The sequence below is a fragment of the Pseudorca crassidens genome, chromosome 10 (assembly GCF_039906515.1).
Source record: "Pseudorca crassidens isolate mPseCra1 chromosome 10, mPseCra1.hap1, whole genome shotgun sequence".
NCBI lineage: Eukaryota > Metazoa > Chordata > Mammalia > Artiodactyla > Delphinidae > Pseudorca > Pseudorca crassidens.
The window spans coordinates 81,461,769-81,488,255 of NC_090305.1; the positions used below are offsets into that span (position 1 = coordinate 81,461,769).

The 26,487-nt window shown below is 41.8% G+C and overlaps 1 protein-coding gene across 1 annotated transcript in view; it reads left to right on the forward strand.

Annotated features, from left to right (window-relative positions):
• The window catches only part of ATXN7 (ataxin 7), a 128,867-nt gene that overhangs the window by 21,652 nt on the left and 80,728 nt on the right, over window positions 1-26,487 (forward strand). Inside the window, 3 exon segments of the mRNA XM_067755083.1 lie at window positions 5,749-5,847; window positions 18,117-18,440; window positions 18,679-18,747. Of these exon segments, the coding sequence (XP_067611184.1) occupies window positions 18,128-18,440; window positions 18,679-18,747 (382 nt within the window). The 5' untranslated portion in view covers window positions 5,749-5,847; window positions 18,117-18,127.

Here is a 26,487-nt window from a genome sequence, read left to right on the forward strand (position 1 = left end):
CTCTCTGTGAGCTTGTCAGGGAAGAGTGAGGGTAAATGTCAGAACAGCTACTTTTTGCTCAGGCCTAACTGCAAGTTCTTAGCAAGGCAAGAACATCCCATCCAGGCCCATGTTAACTTGAGTGGATGGGTAGCTGTCAGAGCCTGTGGTTCCTTTAACTTAATTCTGTTCAGCAAACATTTATTAACAGCCCTGGGGATACAAGGTTGAAATGTTGCAGACCCTGCCTCTAAGAAACCGACTTAGGAAGGGTGAGTTTCTTGGAAGATAGGAAGAAAGGAATTCAAGGTGGTGAGAAGAACAGGTGTGGAGGAATAGAGGTAGGAATTGCTGTGGGCGGCAGCGGAAGGAATGGCACAAGCTCAGCTCCGGTATGCAGCTGCCTCAGGTCTGCCCCTATTTGGCCTCTCCTCGCAAGCCTCAGTTTTCTCTCTTTTAAAGGAGTGGAGTAAAAGTTCTGACATCATAGACCTGGGACGATTAAGTGAGATGATATATGTAAAGGGTTTACTATGTGTTAATAGTACTGGGTACATAGTAAGTGCTTAGTACATGTCAGCTGCTACTATTGTTATTGTTTTTGTGTGCTTCTGTAAATCGACTTGTAAACCCACTGCCTTGACCAAGGATTTTGTGCAGGCAAATTAGAGAACTACTGGGAATTTTATTATATTTTTGGTTCTCTCTTAAGGCTACTGGTGAAAGAGTATACTGTAGTCACAACTAATGGAAAAATGGCCTGCTGACCCCTGAGCTAAAAGGATAGAGAGCCCAGTTAATCTCAGTGAAATCTGGGAGAGTTAGAGATGGGAGAGCCGTGAGACTTAAATAGCAAAGGGAGGGAGGGATGGCTATGTTGAACCCTTTGGAGAGAAGAGGGGCTCAATGTGTGTGGATATGTAGAAGTTGTCAGAAAATGGAGCCTCCTTTCTTTTTTTTTTTAATGTTTATTTTATTTTATTTATTTATTTTTGGCTGCTTTGGGTCTTCGTTGCTGCATGCAGTTCTTCTCTAGTTGCGGTGAGCAGGGGCTACTCTTTGTTGCTGTGCGCGGGCTTCTCATTGCGGTGGCTTCTCTTGTTGCAGAGTACGGGCTCTAGGCGCATGTGCTTCAGTAGGTGTGGTGCACGGGCTCAGTATTTGTGACTCATGGGCTCTAGAGTGCAGGCTCAGTAGTTGTGGCTCACAGGCTTAGTTGCTCCGCAGCATGTGGGATCTTCCCGGACCAGGGCTCCAATCCGTGTCCCCTGCATGGGCAGGCGGATTCTTAACCACTGTGCCACCAGGGAAGCCCTGGAGGCTCCTTTTAAAATGTTAAGACTTCGCGTGAGGAGTTTTATGGAGGGTCAGGAAAGCCCACGACTGACTGCAGGTACTAAAACGTATCCCTGAAACCTAGGCCAGAGGTGCTGGAGTCCTTCCTAGTAACTGGCTTCAGCTCTCTCTTTACAGGTTATGTTTTCAGACTCTTTTTTGTGTTCAGTGGAGTGACCCTTAGAGCAGTAGGTGCAAAAACTTGACGGTATCTGTGGGAGATTTATTCCAATACTGCACTGTGGACCCTCCAGTCCCATGGTATCCATGGGTTCCGCATCCACGGTTTCAACCAACTGCAGACTGTAAACATAGTGCCCGACCAGATGAGTGATGGTTGAATCCACGAATGTGGAACCTGTGGATAGGAGGGCCAACTGTATAGAGTTTCATTATTAAATTTGCTTTGCCAGGGAGAAAACCGGTTAGGGTGAAAGCAAGGTGGAACTTGGGTGGGAAGAGAGTGAATAAACTAGGGACACTGTCAAATCATATTTTTGGAGAATATGCCTACAGTTGACAATGTAACCTGTTTTAAAAATTTTGGTTTGTGGTTTTTCATTTGGGAGAAGAGACTTAGGAAAATGACAAAGGCTCAGTGTCACAAGCTTGGCTGCCTACAGGAGACAGGCCTGGAAGGAAAATAAGTGATGTGGCCAAGCTGCGTACTTTGGGAAGTACATGCCCACTGACAAGAGTAGCCCACGACGCAGCATCAGCCAGTTATCCCCATGTGGGAAAGCTGGCCTCAGTGGCCAGATTTTTGGACCTTCAAAGAGAAAGTGGAAATACGGAATTTTAAGTGAATCCTTCTAACTTTTAAATATTAGCAACAAATTCCCTTTTTCTCCCCCTAAGATCACCAAGCAAACAGACAAAAAAGTGAACTATTTTAGGCCCATGTTCTTTGTTTGCAGTGAGAGTCAAAGAGTGGAGAGAAAAATGTGTAACCTGGGAGTTAGGCAGCTCAAATGAATACACTCCTGGTTCTGGTGCCCGCAAGGCACAGAACCTGGCATGGGGCACGTGCTTCACACGTTTTCATTGAATAAATAAACCGGCTGGGGTAAACCTCTCTAGAGAGATGGAGAGAGGCGTCCGCCTTCCCTCACCTCCAGCTTAGAAGATAGAATCAAGTCAAAACCTGTGTTGCCCTCCTTGTTGGGCCCACCCTTCTAGCCCTTTCTCTTCCCTTTCACAGCCTCTGCAAGCACCTGAGGTGCATTCTCACACTGCAGCTCCATGGTTTGCCTAGAATTTAAGGAAGTTTAGGAAATAAAAAGAAAGTGTATACTGCTATGCTTAAAAACAGGACCAACCCAGTGTAGCCTGTATTTTCTTTCCTGTATCATGGTTAGTGCTTAATTTTGATAGACTCAATTGTATAACAAGAAGTGATCCAGATTATGCCATAAATTGCAACAAGGGTCTCAGAGTCTTAAAAGGACGTAGAAATGTTACTCCTGGAAAATAAGTCATTTTCTTTGTTAAAGTTGATATAACAGTGCCCATGTAACAGTGTGGGCTTTTTGCTGTTTAAAGTTAATGAGAGGATTTTTCTGAACCCTTGGGCATTCCACAGGATCTTCTTTTATATCAAATTCTGCTGATATCTGCCCTTTTATTTATTTATTTATTTTTAGTACAGAAGTTTTACTGTCTTGAGCAAGATTATTTTTGTTGCGGTTATCAGAAATCAATTCCTAAAAATTCAAGCTCTGATTAGGGGGGGCCATTTACCCTTCAGGTCCAGGGGATTCTTAAAACCCTACAGAAGGATGTGCTTGGGTCCTCTGGGAGACTATACGTGGGACAGGAAAGCCCTAGAACCCCCTGGGCAGAAACTGTTTCCCTTTCTGTCCTGTGGGGCTTCAGGGCCTCCTGGGGCTGATGTACCCTGAGCAGCATGTTCATTCGTCAGTCTTTGCTGACTGGCTTTTTCCTAGAGACTGAGGGCACATGGGGGAGCTTGCAGCGTAGACCAGAGTAGACCCTCTTCATCCCAATTTCTAGTGCTCAGGAGAACCAGTAGAATGTCTCAGTTTGGGTCATGTGTCCAGCTTTCACCAAAACAAGAGAGGAGTTTGGAGTTTCATAGTACAAGCATTACTTGGCATTGGGTTATATGGTGCTTACAAAAAGGGTCACCATGGGCTAGGCAGCTACTCTAGGAGAAAGCCATCTCTTACAAGCTCCATCTTCCACCCCCCAACCAAAAATTAAAAAAAAAGAGTAAATAAATTAAATTTATGCCTGTCAGGACTTTGGAGAACACTCAGATTAGGTCTTTTCTTTCTTCTTGTTTCCATCTCCTCTCCCACCTCTAATGGGTTGCCATTTAAAAAATCTTTTAAAAAATCGTATTTGTTGAATGCTTGTTACATAGTAGGTGGTGAATGAGTAAAAGCTATCACGTTTTATGTTTCTATTGTTAGAAAATGTTCTCCAGTCTTCCTTTTAAATTATTTCTTTCTCTTCGCAAAACAAAATTAAGTTGCTGTTTAGGCAGTTTGGTATACTGGAAAGGGAACTAAATAGCACCAAAGGCCTCCATTCTGCTTCCAGTTTCAAACCATTTATTTTCTGGGTTATCTTGAGCAAATTATGACCTTCTCTCAGTTTGTTTCCTCACTAGTAAAATGGAGATCATAAATAACAGCTCTTTTGAGCACAGTGTTATTGTGAAGATAAAATGAAAGAATATATACAAATATGTGATAGTTGCTTTTTTCCTACTAAAGAAAGATTTCTGACCCCTACTCTAAGTAGAAAAGTTACTATTTTTAAATGCTTATTTTTCGTAACTGCCACTACCATTTTTCTCTAAGAACAGGGTTTCTCTTAAAGCATTTTTACAGTATTCAGGCTAGTAAACGGTGAATTCTTTTTACTAAGGCAAACACTATCTTGGGGGAGATTTCATAGCACTCTGATGACTTCCTTGGATACTTTGGAGATATAGCTGAAGTGTTCTGATGGAAAACTGAAAACCAGCTTGACTTAGAGAAGTAGGGTCAAGCACACATGATGCCGGTGTTGTTGTATCTGCATCTCCAGCCTACCTTGAAGGAATCACCTTCAAAGAGGTGGTTATCTGTAATGTAACATCTTTATTGGCTGCCTGTATCCTGGGAATTTGTAGCTTCCTTTGAGTGATTTTGCATAGCCGTAAAATGTTTAGAATGCAAAGAAATGAATTTTGGCTCAGGACAGACATGTTAAACAAGATAGTGGCTTTTATTGGAAATAAGGCAGAAAAGGAACACTGAAATGGAAATCAGAGAAAATTTTTAAAAGATAGGAGACTGGGAAGCAATTAGAAATCTGAGAAAGAGAAACAGCTGGCTTATAAAGATTGTAGGAATGATTACTTTACTGAATGATTACACTGCTGAGTAACATTTTGTGGGTGAATAAAACTGTTTAAAAAAGGGAGAGGGGAAGGATATGATCCAGGAATAACTTAAAAGCCAATAAAGGTAATTATGAAAAAATGTTCAAACATGGCATAGAATTTCAGCCACTGACTTTGGAAGATGCTTTATTGGCACCTCAAACCATAGAAATATTTGCCGTCTTAGAGTACGTGATAATAAATAAAAGTTGAGCAAAGCCTTGGTGTATAGCCAGTGAGGATTATAGGAAGAGAAGTGTATTACCAGTGAATTTTTCATATGAAATCAGCCTGCCTTCTGCTTTATCTACTTGGACAGCATCTGTTCCATAGCTGTGTCATTGCCCACATTTGCTGTTTTTTTCCCTCCTGCTGCATGTCAAACTTGAAAACCAGCTTAATTTCTAACTCTGGTTTGTTAATCTCCAGTCCCTTGATTCCATAACTTAATGCTCTTCCCCAAATTAATTTGAGTAGTACCCACATTCTACTTGAAATATGTATGAGTGCACATGTACAAAAATATGCAGATAAGGCAACAGGTAATTTCTTTGTGTTTTTTTAGGAAGATGGTTTAATTGAGTTTTTGTTTCCTGTTTGTACTATTATGAATTGTTTTTATAAACTGCTGAATGATAAAGGACAGAGAGAGCTTTCCAGATAATATTCTCACTCAGTGTATTATGTGTGGGTTAAAATCTGACAGGTTTCATAGGAGCAGGCTTTCTGAATAGCCATTTAAAAAATTAAGTGAAAACTCACTAGTGGCAAATTACACACAATGATTTTAAGCCCCAGGAGGCTGACTCTATGTACATATTGAATAGTTGTTTGTTCTTAGTTTATTGTATAAATATAGCCAATTAAGTTCATTGTAAAAAAATTGAATTGCATTTGTTGTAAAATTGGTAAAGTGACTCGAATTTTAACACTTCGACATTTTAAACACATATAATTTTGGGACACCTGGCAACTAATGAGATTGTAGATTTCTGATTAATTTTATACATTGTTTCATCGCTTTGCCCCTTTTTTTGTAGGTCTGAACAAAATTAAGAAGAAGGAGCTTCTACAATCACAGCAGATGAAGATCCACTGGTAAATCGATCAGGATTTTTGGCCTGCCCTCCAAAGAAAAGGTAACTGGGTCTTTCAGCATAGCACAGCTGAGTAAATGCTGCAGTGCCTCTGATTATAATGGAGTTTGAGTTTTACCAAAGGATGATAATGTTTTAAATTTAAGGTATCTGAGTAAGGTCTCCAATTTTAAGCATTGGATCATTGAATAGCTTATTAATATGAAATGACAGTGAATTTTAGAGTACAATATTTTTAGATGTTTGTCAAAATAAAATCTGCTAAATAACCTTCCCTCCCCCAAATTCATTAAAATTTTTGGAATACTTTGGAGATAGGAACCTGCACCACCCGCCCCCCGCACCAATCCATATTCACCTTTTCCTGTGAAGTCGTCTAAAGATGTGCTCTTGCATTTTTGTCCTGTTCCACTTTCCCAAGCTCCTGTTTTCTTCTCTCTACAAGCAATGTAGACCCAGCTGCTGAGGGCAGGGGAGATTGTAAGGAAATTGTAAAACCGACCGGAGAACTTCAGGTGCACTTTCTGGGCCCAGTGCCTTTGCCCAGCCTGCTGGCTCTGCTCGTGAGCAGTCCCAGATCATTACAAAAATAGCAGTCACCATTGATTGAGTTCCTCGCTGCATAGTCACTATTTTCATTTACTATTTGGGGAGGAGGGTGGTAAGTTTCATATAATGTGAAAAAGAAGAAAAATTTCTGAAGGTGTTTTTATTAAAAAAAAAAAAAATGATGCATCCTCCCATCTACTCTTGAAAGGAATGAGGGGGGCTTCCAAGTTAAGGTGCAGTTTAAGATGAGTCATTGAAGGATAAAACTGAACAGAACCCAAACAGGAAAGACCAAAGGAGTTTCAGCCTCTGAAATTGATCAACTTACAAATTTAGGCAACAAATGCAATGCCTCAGTCAGGTTTTAGGCATCTGTAGCAAAGATGGAAACATTTTGGACAACATGAACATGCATCTGCAAAGATAACATTTTGACTGTGACCAAACAGAAACAGGAGCTTGTAGAAGGATGTAGCAGTTTTGTTAAGGTGTTTAGAAGAACAGGACTGGGCAGCTCTGAAGTCTCCACCTTCAAAATAGGCCCTTAAAATTTTCCAGCCCAAAGCTGAAAGGCCAGCAGTGCAGAGGTATCTTTCAGTGATCATCAAAGTCATCACAAAGGATGGCATTCACTGTGGAATGTCTGGAAAGTGCCAGAGAAGCAAGAAGCAGGGCTTTCCTAGATGGTGGTCAGCAACTGGCAGTGGTGGGATATGAGGGAGTGGGAGGTGAAGGTAGAGAGGAAACATTTGACAGAAATATGCCAAAGGACCTCTTTAGTCCATAACTGTTTACTGAGCTTCTGCTACGTGCAGAAGGATTATCCTTGAGGAGGAAAAGAGAAGAATAGGAGGTGATTTTCACAGACTATAATTATGACTTACCCTTTTTGAATACCGTTCCGATGAAAAGTCAAGTATAGTAGGATACCAGGAAGCCAGTGACAAGGGGGGTAAAGAAGTATCGCAACTCTCAAGACTGCAGGGATTAGACACGTGGAGGAATGAAGTGGACCAGGTGGAACTATGAGAAGCTGTTAAATTCATGACTAATCTCAAAGGGCTTTTACCTTTTCAATGCCAGCTGATCCTAGTCCCAAAATCCATTCAACAGATATTAATGGAGTGCCTACTTATATGCTGTGCTCTTCCAGGCACTGGGAATTAATTAGTAAATCAAAGTCCCTGCCATTGTGGCACTTACCTTTTAATAAGAAGAAATAGATGTAGCAAATGTAATAAGTAAATACATTGATTTGACTTCTGTTTTAATAAAACCACTCTGGCCACTATATTGAGATAGGATATAGAGGGCAAGGGTAAAAGCAGTGAAAGCAGTTAAACTATGGTTATTGAAATAACCCAGACCTTTCAGAATTTTAAGGGAACTGAAATCGTAACTTTAATGACTTTTCTTGATTTTTTTCAAAGTTAGCAATTTAAGAAAACAGTTTGAGTCCACCTAAATAAGTCGGTGGGATTCTGCCACGTGGTGACAGTTTGCTACCTTGGGTATAGAAGTGATAAAGGAAGTCAGAAAAAGGTGAGGACTTTGGGCCAGGCTAAGTTGGGGAAGGTCAGTGTTGACTTGAAACTCACACGAAAGCTTGATTTTGATTAGCACATGAAGCTGAAGGAAGGGAAAAGATAATGGCATGTAACTAGTCACAGTAGCAAAAAGGTGGAAAGAACCCAAACGTCCATCACCTGATGAATGGATAAACAAACTGGCATATCCACACAGTGAAATTTTATTCAGCCATAAAGTAGAAAAAATTACAGATATATGCTCCAACAAGGGTGAACCTCGAAAACCTGGCTAACTGAAAGAAGCCAGACGCAAGAGGTCACATACTGTACGGTTTCAACATTGTGAAATATCCAAAATAGGCAAATCTATTGAGAAAGAAAACAGATGTGGTTTCTAGGGGCTGTGAGAGGGATGGGAGACGGGGAGTGACTGCTTAACAGGTACAGGGTTTCCTTTCAGGGTGATGAAATGTTCTGGAACAAAATAGTGATGATGATTGCACCACATTGTAGTGTACTAAATGTCACTAAGTTGTATACTTTAAAATGGTGAATTCTATGTTATGTGAATTTTACCTCAATTTTTTTTTAAAAAAGGATGGCATGTGGAAAAGTATTTGAAGGATGTGTATTTTATGTCTTGTTTAGCTGGAGTGGAGTCTTTGTAAGGGGGCGTGATGGATGATAAAACTGGAAAAAAAGGATGTTGAGTCAGATAGTGAAAGTTGTTGGCTGCCAGGCAAGCCGTTTAGACTCTCTTCTGTTAGCAGCTGTAAAACATAGCAGTGTGTACTCCCTAAGTAAGAAGGAAACTGAAGAGAGGTTGGTGCTTTGGGAATCGCAGCCTCTGGGATTCAAAGCAAAGCAAGCGGCCTCTGGCTTTATCAATCTGTGCTATTGCTGCTCACCTCGTGGAATTTTATGATAACCTCATGGAAGTCGCAAACAAAATTAATTTAGAGTTTCTTCATCTTTTAAAGAATATGCTTATTATAGTTCCTGATTATAAGTGTGTGTTATTAAAAAAATTAGATAACTATGTGAGGTGACTGATATGTCAACTAACCTTATCGTGGTAATTGTTTTGAGATATATATATATCCATATCTGTATATCTATCTCAAGTATCTCAAATCACCACATTGTATACCGGAAACATACACAATCTTATGTGTCAATTATATTTCAGTAAAACTGGAAAAAAATTTAAACATTATATAAACCCTAATAAAAAGCATAATAATTACATTCCTTCCCTCCCTAGTACCCATAAGTCCAAAGCTATCTAGACTGTTGTCTGTGAATAGACTCATCGTCATCATCATTATTACATTTTCACAAAAACAGGCACATATTATGCATAGTATTTTGCATGTCACTTTAAAAAAACTTACATCTTGGCTGTCTTTCTACTTCTTTCTTTTGGATTGCTACATTATATGCTAGACTTTCATTTGTAAAAACAAGCAAAAAAATTGAAAAGCAAATGCCATTTACCTCTATTACGAAGAAAATGAGGTATCATAAAATGTAAAAGTAGCTAACATTTAATGGGCCCTAACTATTTGCCAGGCGCTCTTCTAAGCATATTAATTCACTCACTCCTTGTAACAACCTGATGAGGTAGATACTGTTTTGATCCTCCTTTTACAGAGAAGTTAACTGAGGCAGAGACAAAATGTGTCCTGTTATGGTCCATGGTTAGGCAGTAGCAGAAATGGGCTCCAGGACCAGCTTCAGCTCCAACTGATGGTTGTTACGAGGGAGCTTGTGGCCACTGGTGTGAGATTATAAAGATTTTTCAAGAGAAGTCAATCTGGAATTTTGTGTGAAATTTTCCAGATTTTAATGTTGGCTTTTAAAAAAATAGCTTTATTGAGATATAATTTAAATGCCACAGATTTACCACTTTAATCATTTTTAGTGTATTGACAATGTTGTGCAGACAACACGTCTATCTAGGTCTAAACCATTTTTATCACCCCCAAAGGAAACATCGTTTCCATTAAACAGTCACTTTCCATCCTCCCCTCTCACCAAACCCTGGAAGCCGCTGCTCTGCTTTGTTTCTGTGAATTTGCCTATTTTGGATATTTCACATAAATGAAATCATATAATATGTGGCCTCTGTGTCTGGCTTCTTTTACTTAGCTTGTTTTTGAGGTTCATCCATATTGTAGCATGTATCAGTACTTCATTCCTTTGAATGGGTGAATAATACTCTATTGTGTGGCTGGGTATACCACATTTTACTTAGCCATTCTTCAGTTGATGGACACTTGGGTTGTTTCCACCTTTTGGCTTTGTGAACAATGCCATTATGAACATTGGTATACAAGTATCTCTTTGAGTCCTTGCTTTCAGTTCTTTGAGTGTATACCTAGAAGTGGAATTGCTGGATCATATTGTAATTGTTTGTTTAACCTTTCAAAAGACTGTCAAACTGTTTTCCACAGGGGCTGCACCATTTTACATTCCCATCAACAATGTAGAAGGATTCCTATTCCTCCACATCCTTACCAACACTTGTCATTTTCTGTTTTTGTTTGTTTTTATTTCCTTACTAGCCATCCTAGTGGGTGTGGAGTGGTATCTCATTGTGGTTTTGATTTGTATTTCTCTAATGACAAATGATGTTGAGCATCTTTTCATGTGCTTGTTGGTCATTTGTATTATCTCCTTTGGAGAAATGTCTGTCGAGATCCTTTGCCCATTGCAAAAATTGGATTCTTCGTCTTTTGTTGTTGTTGTTGTCAGAGCTCTTTATACATTCTAGATACAAGTCCCTTATCAGATATTGGATTTGCAAAAATTTTCTCCATTCTCTGGGTTCTTTTCACTTCCTTCAGGGTGTCCTTTGAAGCACAAAAGTTTAATGATTTTGATGAAGTCCAGTTTATCTATTTGGCCCTGTTTTGTAAGAAATACTTGGTAAGTTGGATTCCAGCCTTCTAATCATCCACTTGTGCTTGCTGCTGTGCTGCCACTTCCCCCAGAAACCATTTGGAAAAATCCTAATGTTTTGTGAAGATCCCTGTGTTCTGAAGTGGAGGCAAGAAGCTCTAGAAAGCAGCAAAGATAGATTTCCTACCAGTAGTGGTTTTGTTTTGATTCACCGTTTTGGCTCCTGAAGTTCCTTCACTTGGAGCAGTTTGGTGGAGAGGAGGATGCAGTAGAAAGTGGAGAAGATCATGGTCTCCGGGTCCTGCAGATTTTATGTCAAAAGAGAGGTTTGAATAGGTTAAAATAAAACGTCAAAACTTTGCTGTGAGTCATAGGTGGTGCCATTTAAAATCAGAGAGGCCCGGGGAGAGAAGTAACTGTGTGTTTCTGGGAAGAATGGTTTAGGGACCCTGAAATCTGGAGAGTCATTTGGGTTCAGGTCTCGCCCTTTGTATGAGAAAATATGTGTTTAGGTTGGGGGTTGAAGGTAGGGAACTGTATTCATTCATAGTCATTCACTCACATGTTAGTGAAATGTAGTAAAATCTGCATGCCATCTATCTTTACCAAGAGATGGAAGGTTTTGTTTTAGAGGTGGAAAGGGGTTGCAAGCCTTTGTGGAACAGTCTGCCTTTGGGGAAGCAGTACAAACCCAGATGGGTTCCTGGATCAGGGTGTACACAAAGAATGTGGAAAAGTTAGGTGGATTGTGTTTGCTAGATCTGTGTCTTTACTTAGGACTGGAACTTTGCTGCAGAAAGGGGGAAGAAAAAGCTGTGTTGTTCCTTCCTTCTTGTACTAACACACCTATACTGTTAGTCCTAGAGTTCAGCCCTAAGGCATTTTGCTGACCAGCTTGGGAACCTGGACACTGCACATCTTATGGTTTGTGAGGAGGTGGGTTCCATGTTCCAAATGACACCCTTATGTTGGAATGCAAACTGTTAATCTTTGGGAGACTAAGCATATATCTCATTGCCACCTTGATTTCAGGGCATATACTCTTAACCCTAGTCCAGGAAGTCCAATTTAGATTTAGATGTAGAAGTGGGAATGAGTTCCTATGAGGTTAGTGTGAGATCAGGAAAGATTTTGTTAAGGAAATGAAACTTGAGGGGGAACGTAACTGAACAGTAGGATTTCAGCCAAGGGCGGGGGAAGCATTACAGATGGCGTGGCCTGTATGAACAAAGGCTTGAGAGCTGGGATCTGGAGGGGGAGCATATTCAAAGCTATGAATTGGTCATTTGGGCTGGACTGTAGGGTACCTGCAAGAGGGAACACTGTAGATGCGGTGGAGCTGAGCCTGGGGCCACCTGGAGAGGGCCTGGAGTGCTAGCAGAAAAGTTTTTATTGAGTTCAGTGGTCAGTGCTGAGCCCGTGAAAGTGTTAGAGCAAGGACTGACAAACTAATGCCATGCTTTACCCTGCAAAAATGATCTGCTAGCATATCATGGCTAGATTAGAATTGGGGCTTCTTATGTGATAGGTATGGTGATAGTAATGATAGCTCTAGGGTAGGGTACTTTTGCACTATTAACTTTTTTAATATTCCTCATAAAGTAGATACTCCTATTTTACATCATATTTATTTATTTATTTATTTGGACTTTGTTGGGTCTTTGTTGCTGCACAGGCTTTCTCTAGTTGCGGCGAGCAGGGGCTACTCTTCATTGCGGTGCACGGGCTTCTCACTGCGGTCGCTTCTCTTGTTGTGGAGCACGGGCCCTAGAGCTCGCAGGATTCAGTACTAGCAGTGCGTGGGCTCTGTAGTTGTGGCTCGTGGGCTCTGGAGTGCAGGCTCAGTAGTTGTGGCGCACAGGCTTAGTTGCTCCGTGGCATGTGGGATCTTCCTGGACAAGGGATCGAACCCGTGTCCCCTGCATTGGCAGGCGGATTCTTAACCACTGCACCACCAAGGAAGTCCCACATCATTTTATAAATGAGGAAACAGGCACAGAGATGTCAAAATTTCCCCAGAGTTATACAGTAAATAAGTGGTAGAACTGGGATTCAGCCTGGGCATATTGGCTCTAGAACACCTGTTCTTAACTGCTGGGCCCATAAGATGGTAATACTTACCATCACTTCAGTGAAAGCTGATGGGTACAAAGGTGACATAGGGAATTATTTTTAACAGTGTGTTTAATCTTTGCATTTTAGTGCATCTGAGGCAGTGCGCTAGAACTATGACTATACAGTCAGCCGCTTTTTATAGCTAAATGTTAGTCCATTTAGCTATTTTTTCCATTCCTTTCCTATAACTTAATCCTTTCTCTCTCTTTTTAAAAAAACTCTTTAACCTGAAGGCTTTAAATGAAGATTTTAAATGAAATTTGTCAATCGTTCAAAATTACAGGCCGGTATTAAATTCCTAGAAACATTTGGGCCTTTATTCAGTTTAAAGTTACATGTTAATACCTTTTTATAGGTGTATTGTTAAATTTTCTCTCTTTTCAAGCGGTTTGCTATTACTGGTGAATGATTCTTTGGGAGAATTTGTAGCTACACACATATGATTAAGAAAACAAACCAAAAATTCAAAGCTTTGAACTTTTGGGCAAATGTCACAGTTTATAGAATGACTATGCATACAGGTTAAGCCTTTAAAAAGATAATTACCTTCATCTTTTAGTCTCCACTTTTGCAACTCTCCTTATTATTCCTAATTTCGCATTTGATTGTCAGCAATTCTAGCCACCGAGCTGATGAGTTAAATTTCTTCCACTCTTCTCTTCTCCCCCTTCTGGAATACTGATGTATTTATAACAGGCTGTAAGGTATTTCACTAGAGGGAGCACAGTTAAAGAGGGGCCTTGCCTGCCATACCCCTTATGCAGAAGAGAGCCCTGGCTCTGTCTCCAGAAGAAAGAAGGAAAGAGATAGGTGTGGTCAGAGGAGGGAGAGAGGATATGAACAAAGGCACAGCCAATTTTAGGAGGAGATAATGCAACCCAAGGCAACACATTCCTAATTTAGTGGTTCCAAGTTTCTTTTTACTCAAATGACTGCAATCCTTTGGGGTTGATAATGGAGAATCTCTGTTATCAGCCCTGTAATTTGCACCCATAAATATACTGTAGTTGCTGGTTTTCAAGTTTATTAAAATGTTGTATTGGGACTGGTGGTTCTTTCCAAATAAAAAGGCTGGTTGTGTGGTGTCTTGCATCTTAGGCAAGTTTTGGACAGTTTCAGCCATTTTACATTAAACCGAATTTAAAGATTTTGTTATTGTTGTTGCTGTTGTTTTGTTTTGTATTTAGTGATGCCTTTGGCCTTTGAACAAAGCATTTTACAAGTGAATCTGCTGTGCAAAGAATCCTTTTTGTAAAGAGAGACCTTGTTACCCTGGCACCTACTGGGAACATCCCTAAATTTGGATGGTGAAGTAAGGCCACCTTTTAAATACATCCCTGGAAGGGATGAAATACTCAGAACTTGGCAGCGTTTCACTTCTGACGGCCTAGTTCTTAAGCCACATACAGTCTAATTGGTGGTGACAGCTTTTTCCATAAGAGCATTTTGATTAAAATTAAATTAAAAAATTTCCCCTACTTCTCATTCTTCTCACATCCTCAGTGAAATTACGATGTTGTGTTTACTCTGGTGCCTAGCAGAGTGCCTGGTATGTGGTAGGCGAGCAGGAACGGTTTGATAAATTGAATCCTCATTACTCAAACCTTACAAAACATATCATTTATCTGTACAGACAAATGCTGAAGATCTTCAGAACTATAGGACATCATCAGAAGTACGCCGGTAGGAGAACTGATTGATAGCATACAAGGAACGCTATTACATGAAAATAATTATAGTAAATGAATGTAAATTGTATTGTTCATGTTTTAAAATATTTTTTGGGTGCAGAGGAGGGGGTTTAGGTTAAGAAGTCATCAGGTTCTTTATTATAAAACCAAGTGTTTGAGTTTCTGTCGTACTCTTGTTTATAGAGAGTGCCCTTTGTATAAGAACACTTTTTAAATGTTGCCCAGATTTGAGTATCAGACAACTGTACTTTCTCAGCTAGCAGTTTTGGCTTTTGTTGGTGACTCATTCAAACAGTTGAGAAACCCAAACCAACTATGGATATCAGAAACTGCACGTTCTGGAAGGGGGTTAGGACTTTCTCATGGGTGAAGAGAATGTAGTAAAATGCATTGGCTGCAGCAGAAGAGAGTTGGTAGGGAGATGGCCAGGAATTGCCTGTCATTCTCTTGGTGCTCGCATCTTCTTCAACTTGGTGACACATTTCTTAGATGAGAATAGATCTGAATTGCTCTGTGTGATATAAGATACTTGTTTATAGTGTTCGTTTTGTGTTATTTTGTACTTTCCATGGATCTTTTTATGCAATCCTCAGAAACCTGGCTTTATCTCTGTTTTACAGATTAGCAAACTGAGATCCAAGTAAATTAGGTAACTTGCTTACGTTACACAGTTTGTAAGTGAAAGACCCAGTATATGAACCCAGAAAAAATTCACAGGGACTGGCTCCAGAGCCCTCCCTCATTTTCCTTATCTGTAAATAGTAATACAACTCCTACCCTACACAACTGAGAATATTAATAGAGATAATGCAAAAAGGTACCTACAGCAATGCTTGGCACCTAGTAGGTGCCCAATAATTGATAGCTGCTATTAGTAACAATTTCTCTTAGTAACTATCATAATACTAAGAGGATGTTTAGTATTTTTTATTCTAAGCCCTGTCGTGTTTTCTTTATTAAACCAATCAAAAAATGGGGGGGGGAAGTATGAAACAAGAATAATGACAGAAGTTGAAGTATTATAAATTGCCATATTGACCCCCATTAGCTTGAAGTCATATTAGTGAATCTCGAAGTATTTTCACATGTAAAAAGGGGGAAATCAAGCAGTGTCTTGAGGAAGTAGGACTGTACTTCATGTTTGCCATTCTTCCCCTTATTTTCATTCTCACCCTCTACTCTCAGGGATCAGAGAAGGGCTGTACTCAATAGGCAAGCTGTCTTTTTTACCTATATAGCTGGGTGGCCCTAAGCTTTTCTTTTTAATGGCAGCTCCAAATGCCATAAAATTCAAATTTTTGTTTCCCTTAAATGTAGAATTAGAAAATTCAAAACAATTCATAAATTGTGCACTTTAATCTCGGAAAACTAAAAAGTTAGGTGTTTTTATGTATTTCTGTAATTCTACAGATTTTTCAGTGATCTGGATGAAAAATTGAAGGTCTGCATTGGTGACATCCAAGATTGAGGGCCTTGGTTAAGAGTTAGGAACCTTATTACTAAGGGAATTATGTTTTACCTATGCATTTTTTTTGTCATTGATGCTCTTATGTAGGAAGTTAAAGCTTTAGAAATATGGTTTTTAATCCTACCAATCATTTCTACCATTTTTGTTTATTCTGTTTTTTCTGCTTCTTAGATAAGGACAGGAAGCATCCATAGTTTTGGGGAACTTTTGTTTGCATGCAATCCAGGAAAAAATTACGCACTTATTTCTAAACATTTAAAAAATAAATTAATATATATGTGTGTATATATATTTTATTTTATTTTTTTTTCACTAAAGCCTTTAAATTTTGAACCCAAAACAAGCACTTTCTACAGGAGCCCTGCATTGAGTTTAGGTTGCAATAACATTTCCTTATTTTTACTCTTTTTAAACATTTTTATGTTTCTGAGAGTTGGACTTTGTTTCTTTAGCAGAGAAGTTGGCCACCTCTATGACGCCAGATGTTCTAGATAAAAAACCTGAATAAGCCCGCTTTTTCCCCACCTAAAGAAAGCACCTCTAGGCAAGCAGCTATGACACACGTGCCTCAGGAGTGCTGATATTACTGCTATGTGAAACATGATGATTAAAATCATTGTTTCATGTCTCAGGCTGCAGATTTTCACATCAGTCTGAAGGAAGAGTAATGATAAGAACACTTAATCGAAAGTGCTTGATGTGGTCTGCTACAGTTTCAAATATTTCAGGTGCTTTAGTTCATTAAGTATCCCTTTATTTTATCATCTTTACCCATCACTTGAGCAAAAGCTTTGCGCGCAGTCTGTGTATTGGGGAGGGGTGCTAAGTTGTGTGGGCCAATGCTTAATTTAGTGAACAATATCTAACAGAAAACAGTATTTTCTAGGAATGCTGTACCTACACCTAAACCTTAGGTTCCCTCCCTGCCCAGGCAAAGACAATCATAAAGAGGGAGACCAACGGCTTGAATTAAAACTAAACTAGATTTGGGGGGGGGGGTGCGGGGCGAATGAATCACTTCTAGGAGCATTGGAAAGAGAAATAAAGAAATTTGGGGTAGTGTCTCCAAAACAGGTAAATGGATTCGCCTCGGTCTCTCTCTCCTCCACTCCATTTTACACTGATTTCATGGTCTCCTCTTTGCTGGACGAGCTCAAATACCCCGGGAGCACGCTGTGACCTCCCGTGGTGGGCTTAGGGCCGACACCTGGGACTGCACCTGGGCCGCATTTCCTCGCCTGCCAGTGGTTTCCTCCACGCCAGGCTTCCGCTCGGCGGCGGTTTCCCATTCATGCTTTTGACAGCCGTGCGGCCGCCTGCGAGCGGAGATCCAACTGCTCCCTGAACCGGCCCCTGCGCCCCAGGTGGGACCCCGGGCGGGAAGGCCCTACGGCGACGCCGCCTGCTGGTGCTCCGGGGCCAGCCGGCCGGCTTCTCCATGGGTGGCTGCGTTTCCGACTTCGCCCTGGCTCCACTCCGGGGGCTTGACGCGCAAACTTCGCCGGAGCGAGCTGAGAGGGTGGGACCGGCGAGGGGAGGAGGCGGCGGGAGGCGCCTCCGCTTAAGGGAGCCGGCCGGGCGCCGCCGCTCGGACGGACGCGCGGACGGAAGGGAGGAGCGGGGCCGCCGGGCCCGGCCCGGGGATGCAAGCGGCCTCAGGGTGGGCAGCCCGAGGGCCGGGGGTGCATCTTGGGCCTCCCCGCCGCGGCGGAGCGCGGGGCTGGGGCGGAGGCAGCTCGGGGCGCCGGCCTCCGCGCCGGCTCTCCGCGGCGGAGGCAGGCTGGGGATCCTGCGCCGCGGTGGCGGGTTGCCGGCGCTTGTCCCCTCCCCCGAGGGGCGCCGGAGTCGAAAGCGAAAGCGAGCCCGCGCAGCGGACTTTGCGCCTGGGGCGGGGGGTGGCCCGGGAGGAGACGAGCTGGGGGGCTGGGCGGCTGGGGGCGCTGTCAGCGCGCCCCACCCGGCCCGCGGGCCGCGCACGCCGCCGGAACTCCCCGGCGCCTCCTTAAAAGCGGCCCCCGCGCGACTCTTTCCCCCTTTTTTTTTGTTACATTGTAGGAGCGGAAAGAATGTCGGAGCGGGCCGCAGATGACGTCAGGGGGGAGCCGCGCCGAGCGGCGGCGGCGGCGGGCGGAGCAGCGGCCGCGGCTGCCCGGCAGCAGCAGCAGCAGCAGCAACAGCAGACTCCGCAGCCCCAGCGGCAGCCGCCGCCGCCGCCGCGGCGCCTACGGCCGGAGGACGGCGGCCCCGGGGCCGCCTCCACCTCGGCCGCCACCGCAATGGCGACCGTCGGGGAGCGCCGGCCCCTGCCCAGTCCCGAAGCGATGCTGGGACAGTCGTGGAATCTGTGGGTCGAGGCTTCCAAACTTCCTGGGAAAGACGGTGAGTGTCCACGCCTTCCTCTTCCCCCCCGCTCCGCCCCCCCACCCCCGCTCCCCCGTCGTCTGACCCTTCTCCCCTCCCCCGTCCCGTGACCCGCCCCCCTCGGGGGTCAGAGATGCTATCGCTCGGTTGGGGAACGCGGAGGTGCCCGCACCTACTCCGTGCGTGCGTGAGCGTGCGTCACACTCCCGGCCACTGACCTGCCTCTCCCCTCCTCCTGTGTGTGTGTATCTCCTAGGGACGGAGTTGGACGAAAGTTTCAAGGAGTTTGGGAAAAACCGCGAAGTCATGGGGCTCTGTCGCGAAGGTGAGTCCAGCCCCCTGAAGGAGTTTGTGCAAGGCTAGGGGAAGTACCCCGGCCGGCTAACCAGGGCGGGAGCTCGAGCCCACCTGACCCGCTCCTCCCCCGCACGCGAGGATGCTGTCTGAGGAAGAAGGGGGAGGACTGCGCGTTTGGAAAATCCCGTTTCCGGGGGCTTCCTGTAACGGGGAGCGTCAGGAACCCTTCAGTGGAGGCCTGGCTGGGTGCAGTTTGAGCGGCGCTCCGTGATGAGCGCTGGGGAGCAGCAGTGATTTTAACCCAGATCCCTTCGGGTCTGACCCCCTTATGGAGAAACAAGAGGAGTGGAGGAATTGTCAGCTTCCGAAAGCTTTTCCACGAATGTTTTAGGGGGCTCTGAAAAGGAAACCTTGCCACCTGAAATTTATTGCCGGCAATCAAAATGAATTTTGAACTTTAAAAAAGGTGACACTTTACCTGTGCAGCCTATTTCTATGGGATTTAAGTTAGAGTTTTATCAAAAGGATCATCACAACTGAGGAGCTCTTGGTCGGATTTTTTTTTTCTTTTACTTTTTTTTTTGAGCTGCCAAAATCAGCGAGGCGGTGAGGGTGAAGAATTTTATATGGTGAAACAAGCCTTTAGTGCTCTTAGCTAGTGAAACCAGAGTCTAGTTATTGGTCAGTTTTTAATAAAACTGGTGGAGGGGTACTCTAGGGAAATAACTGTAGTTAAAAGTGTGCCTCCAAATGAAAGGTCAGGTATCTAGGAACTGTCAGACCTTTACTTCAGATTTTCTTTTTCTGTGAATAGTCGCCTTTGCTGGCTAATGCCTCTGCTAGGCCTTGGCACACTGTGGTCAGAAAGGACTTCTGAAGCCCAGTCAATTTTAGGTTCAGTTCAAGCGATTCCTTCAGTAGCAGTACGGACAAGGACTTGAGTGAGTTTTTGGTATCCAAAATACTGAGTTTATATTCCCAGTGCAATTTTAATTCTCAGCGTGACCATGTATTTTGGTATAGTTATTGTTAGGGGTCCAAGAATAGGTACAACTTTGGCAAGTGGAATATTTTAAGGTCCAGAGTTGGCCCATTGTTATTCTGTCTCTGCAGTTACTTCTTGTTTTTAGTGCCTGTGTTGCCTCCACGTTCACTGTTTTGGTTTCTTTGAACTGGCCATTTGTTGGCCTCTTGGCACTAGGAGGAAGAGTAATACCAGTGGCAGCTCTCTGAGAGCTTCCAATTGGAACAGATTAGAGAGCAAAGTAGTAGATTTCTGAGAATGAGAATTGCTGTTTGAGACCAAAGGAAAGAGAGGGAAAGCACAGGACTTGCTGGCAATGTTGCAATAGGAAAAATCAGTTGTTAGTCCGGTTTTAGTGTTGAATTGGCAGCCCGCCTGGGCTTAAAAAAATTAAAATCACTAGGTGGTAACTCATAGGAAGCAGTTGGAGTAGAGCTGTAGAGGACCTGACCTGCTTCTGTTCTTAGTTTCTTTCTCTGGGTGTGGATGCATTTTCCATAAAGGGTTTCTAAATCTGTGTGAATACAGGGTGCTAATTATTGGTAATTCCCCTATAGAGGATGAGTAAGTGTATTAGCGTTTCACTGGGCAACTTGGTCTGGATTGAGACCCAACCAAATTTAGTTGCCTGGACCCACTTTTTGCTGTATTTATTATTTTCAGTTGGGACATAGTCATGAGTGGATTTTACCAAGAAGATCTAGGACCTCTTAATTACTTTATTCAGGCACAAAGGCATCATAGATTATTTGGTTGTGTGTGCTTCTGACCTATCAAATTATTTGTGACTGTTAGAGGTGCCATTTTTGTGTAGGCTGCTCTAGCCATTCAGAGGATGCTGAAGCAGCCAGGATGGCTGAAACTCTGCCTGCCTGTTTTGAGTAGAGACTGAAGTTTTTAACTCAGTCAGTTCTTGATTCATTTGTGACTTTGTGGATTTTCTGGGACAGTTTAAAAATCCAAGCATAAGGATGTTCAGCACCTAACACAGTGGGCCTTTGTTTTTCTAACAAATAGTTCATGTCAGGCTGTTTAAGAAATGAAGATACATTTTTAAATTATCAAATTATTAGACAGTTATCCTTTGTCTTTGGTTGAGATTATCTACTACCAAGAAAACGTGTTTTGGAATTAAATTTATACTAATTCCTCTTGTCAACAAAGTTAAATTGGAAAGAAATATGTAGATAAATTGATAATGTGAATGAAGCACTCAGTCAGAAACTCCTCATCTTGGAGGATATTGAGGAATACTGGCCAGACGTTTCAAATTCTCCAGTTCACAGTTGTGCATCTGAGAGTTGGAAACCTGGGTGTAAGATTAAGTTGCTTAATATTGCATTTTACCTTTCAGAATCTAGCTTTCCCCTTTGTAAAAGGAGATGATAACACCTACTTCCCTTGGTTGTTAATAACGGTTGACATTAAATTAGATTATGGAAAATGACTTTACACATACTAATTCCTTTCAACTCTTTTAAATGCTGGTAATCTTAGACCTGATCTCCTAATTTGGTATTTGTCAAGGTCAGAGGTTTTTAACCTGGGGCTTGAATGGGCTTCAGGGGGTCATAGTTCCCGTGAAATTGTATGCAAAATAGTATGTATGTCCACTTTCAGGGCAAGTGTTCCCAGCTTCTCTTGGATTCTCAAGGATTCTTCACATATCTCTACCCCCAAAATTCAAAACTGCTAAGCTAGGATCTCTGCCCTTTTTTCTTTTTGCTCCTGTAGCTTATTTTGGCCAGTTTCCTCATGTGAGACTGCCCAAGGGTTAATGCTGTGGGAGAGGTCGGAACTATAGATTTAGATGGAAGTGAGATTATTAGTGGTTTAGCTAATATGTCATCCCCGTTTTCCTATTAGCTCAAGTAGGTAAATGTTAAGATAAAATTTAAGCTATCTTTCAGAGGGCAGCCTATTTTTTATCTGCATCCTCACATTTTTATTACCTTGTTTTATTCTGTAATTTGTAATATTATTTGATGGCACATTTGGTTTTAGTGGAAAAAGATTGATAATACAGTTTTAACTTTTTCAAAGACTAAACTCAGAAGAAAAATACCTTTATTTAAAGGTGATTTTTGAAATTGTAGATTTAACAAAGTAATGTTTAGATGAAATTAATTGGTATGAGTAACTGACTAAGGTTTCCATATTAGTACCTGAAAATGTAGGGAGCCTTAAAAAATAAATACATTAAATGCCTTAACTTCACAGCAAGTTGAAACAAAATGTAAAGTGTTATTGTGGGAGTCAGCAGTGGAAATACGACGTTTTCTTTGGGAAGTCATTCCTAACTTCTCTTGCGCCCACTTCTTATACAACATCAACAAACCCAGTATTCCTTCCTCCGAACACTCTATCACCATTTGAAAGTGTGTGTTATGTGATGGCTCTTTTATTAGAGTGCAAGCTCCCAGAGGACAGGCTTCTTATTGACCAAGATATATTGAGCTCCTGCACATTGTTTGTGTTCAGTGAATATTTGCCCCCAAAATGAATGAACTGGGCTACTAGGAAGACTGAAGAGTTCAAATGACCAATTTTCCATTGTGTTGTGACTCAAAAAAAAGGTACCTGTTCTGTGGCGAGATGCACTTTCTGGCCCCAGGGGAGGCCAGGGACTGTCTTTCAGCATTTCCTGTGTCTCTGTCCTGAGTTTAGCACTCCATTTACACTTTCCAGAAAGAGTGCAGACAGGACACCACCTCTCTTATCTTTGATACTTAGGCAAGGGAGTAGGATGGCAACCTAGAGGATATCCACACTTGATGACAGTTGACCTCCCTGTCAAAATAACAGGGACATAGTTGAGCCTAGGGCAAGATGGAAGAGAGGTTGGTTGGCATCTACAGGCAACTGGTTAAAAAAAAAAAAGACTAGGAAGATGGGTAGCCTCAGTCAACACGGACTGAGTCAACATAACAATACCACCTTTTTCTTTCCTAGGGAAAAAAAAATGTTCATAGTGAGTTAACTGAAAACAAATTAGGTATTGGTGCCAAAGACTATTAAAGTAACTACGTTATAGACATAAAACTTTCTCTCTGAAGTAAAGAGCTCTTCTGTTTTTCTCTAGGGTTTCCCTTATGTTTTTCCCCCCAACTTTTCCTTTGGACAATTTGAAATGTACAAAATTAGAGACAGGATTTTAATGAGCCTCCTTATATCTTTCCTACAGCTTAAACAGCTAATGAGTCCCTGCCCAATCTTGTTTCATCTCTGCTGAACTCCCCACATGTCCCAGACATCATTTTTTGTTTGGTTTTCTTTTTTGTGCTTGCATGGACTTAAGCTTGTCTCCTGCAAAATGGAGCCTTCCTGTACTCTGCGCCTTCTTTTGAGTCAAGCCCGGCTGCCATTTGTGATCCCCTCCATGAGTGTGTAAGGGTTCTGCAGGTGGCAGGGCTTGCAGTCGGCCGACATCTCAAGTAGAGACTGAAACTAAGCCTCAGACAGGAGTCAGTGCGATCCAAGTTGACTGCATCAGAATCGCATTAGCATATATTTAAGGAGAGCATTCGGATGATTTGGTTGCAGATCACCCACACTTGACACTCCCTGGATGAGTGCTAGGGCTGCAGTAGTCAGTGTCCTTGCTGACAGTTCCTGTTTGTAACTTTCTACCGGTAAAGTCGGCGCCAACCCAGGAGTGAGAGCCCCGGTAGACCTAGAGAGACACTCCTAAGGAACGATTCTTTCCCCTGAGTGTGGCTCCTTAGCATTTTACCGCAAGCTGCACTCTAGCTGAGAATGCTTTTTACATTGTTGAATGGTTGAAATAAAAACTTTCGAAAGAAGACGATTAGTTCATGACCTGTGGGAAAATACGTAAAATTCAGCTGTCAGAGTCCATGAGTAAAGTTTCATTGGAACGTAGCCACAGCCCTTCATCTACTGACTGTCTGTGGCTGCTTTCTCCATGCAGTGAACCATGGGGCTGAGTTAGGTGCGACTGAGACCATACATCCCACTAAGGCCTAAATTCACCATCTGACTCTACAGAAAAAGTTTGCCATCCCTGTTTTAATGGGTTTCTTGGTTAATGAAGGGCCATTCTTTCTGCAGAATGTGATTCTACTACTCGAACTTTCTGTTTTGAGGGGGAGAATCTTCAAAATAGTAAAAACCACTATTAAACCCAAAGTTAATTCAACATTGAAGAAATAATGTTGAGCTAGAAGGAGATACATGTGAGAGTATAAGGTTTTGTGTAAGAAAGTTCCTATTTTTGTCACTTTTTTCATTCCCTGCCACTTTTCTAGGGCATATACCTGTTTCTGGGCAATGCAAATATAGAACATCAACAGAGCTGTTACTGTCCCAGCTTCCCAGAGCCTTTGACTGTGAGGATGGGGCTTGGCTTCTCTTAAGCTCCTGTATAGTATGTAAATCCTCAGGAGAAGGAATCTAGAACTTTCATGGGATTTTCTTCAAAAGGGTACCTGACACAGATTCTTGAGAATTTCTGCCCTTGAGTTGGATTAGAGAAGCTGAAGCCCTGTTGGAGGCCTTGGAACTTGACTTACAAGGCAGATTCTCCAGGAAACACATCTACATTTTGATTTATAAAGAGGGCATACTGAATCCTTTGATCTCTCATTTTGATTTTGTGCTTGCTGGGAAGTGTCACACCTGGCACAGTCCATGCTGAATTCTTCAACCTACAAGGCTTCTCAGTAAAGGAAACCATGCACGTTTCCTGTAGTAGCAAGGGGCTTCCAAGCTGAATGTACTCCATTTACAGTTTTGATTGGTTCTTATGAACTCTGATCTCAGGAGGGAAGCATGGGGAATTTATGCCTCGTTATTGAGTATGACCTACATGTTATGCGGTCTGATTTTTCCCTTATAACAACATCCTGCTTCCTCCTGGCCACATCTCACGATATTCCTACATGTATGTGGACAGCTCAAGTTCAGTGAGAACTTTTACTCTGTGTCAGCATAGGTTTTACCTTATGTATTCTTCACAGCTGTCGTATGATCTAGGTATTAGCATTATCCCCATTTTACAGATGAGGAAACAGAGGCCCAGAGAAGTGAGATTACCTCACCAAGAACACAAAGCATGTAAGAGACCCTGGAACCCATATCTGCCTAACTCCACAGCTCACATGCTTTACCCTCTGCTGTGCTGAGCTCATTCCAGAATGTGCACCTGCTTTTCATGAGCCGGAACAGGTTGCTGGGACCTTTGTTTTCCTTCTCTTTGGCTAGAAATACTGACTTAAAAAAAAAAAAATTTTTTTTTTCTTTTTTTTTTTTAAGTAAAGAGATGAAGAACCCTTTCTTTGGTGTGCTTTACAGCAGTCTATATGCTGTATTTAGCAGTTCTTTCATAAAATCTCTTTTTTTGAAGAGGAGGGGAGGTATGCACAGTTTGCATTAGAAGTAATTGGCTTTTAAAAAAAAGATTTAAATGAAAGCTAAAGTTGCAGCGGATAGCAAACACAATCATCTGGGATTTGTACCATTAAAAAAAATCCTTTAAAAAAAAGAAGTGAAATTCCACTGTTTAAATAGCATTTCAGTGCAAGATTGCTTTTAATCACATTGATATTCAAAGTTTATGGCAGTATTTTTAATAAATGTGCTCCTCTGATTATTAAAGTATTTTTTCATTGAAGTTCTAAGAAGAAAAAGAAGCCTGTTAGTAGACTTAACAGTTGGAGTTACTGTACTTTTGAGAGGAAGGCAGAAGATTACATTTATATTCATCTTGTACAGCAGGGATTATTATAAATGAGCAGAAGAAGGAGAAGAATGATATTTGCATTTCAGGCATTTATAACATAAAACTGGATGCAGTATTCTTGTTCCTCTTTGTGATAAAGACCTTGCTAACATCAAATACTTTTTCTCTTATATGTAAGCTTCTGGCAAGGAGAAAGTAATAGTTCATTATCAATTAGACTCATAATCTTAAGAACAGAAAATATTCCCATCCCAGGTTATACAGATGTTTTCCACAATCCTGAACTCCAGTGAGGCAGTTTAAAAAAAAAAACAAAAACAAAGATTGCATTTAACCAGTGGTCCCAGGCTTTTATATTTCAAACCAGAAAGTTTCTGAAATAAATTGGGGACCAAACAAAGGGTTGCTAGCGTTTTATAATGTATATAATTAGACATTATAACATATAATTCTTATCATCATAGAAGTGTGAGGGCCATTGTTTTAGAATAAAGAACAATCCTTTAAATTTGAAGAAAGTTTAAGTTTGGGAAGGACTCATTGCATTGTCCTCATTTTTCACATTTCCTTGTGGACTTTTTGGAGCTCAGTGTGTATTTTGGTGTTTGATAATCACTGCTTTAAATCAGCTTCCCTAAGTGTCTGTCTTGTAACCCTAGTAGGTGTTATGCAGAAAACCGGGTTCCATTTTGTAAGTTTGCAAAAGATAACTTTAAATACAGGCTATACTGAGAACTCCAGTTCTGGAATTAAACAAACCTGGGTTCAGATCTCAGCTCTAGTAGGTGAGTAACTTGAGAAAGATTTACATAGCTTTGCTAAGCCTCAGTTGACTTACCTGTGCAATGGGAATCGTAGTACAGTAGTACCTCATAGTGACTGGGAGGATGAAATGGTATAATACGGTTTCAGCCTTTTGTATGATGTCTGGCAGAGCAACTGTTCAATAAACGTTACTTGCTAATTTTATTATTTTTGTCAATCATGAAAATGCGGTGACACGAGCATGCCTCTAATCAAGTGGTTTGCCAGGACTCTCGGGA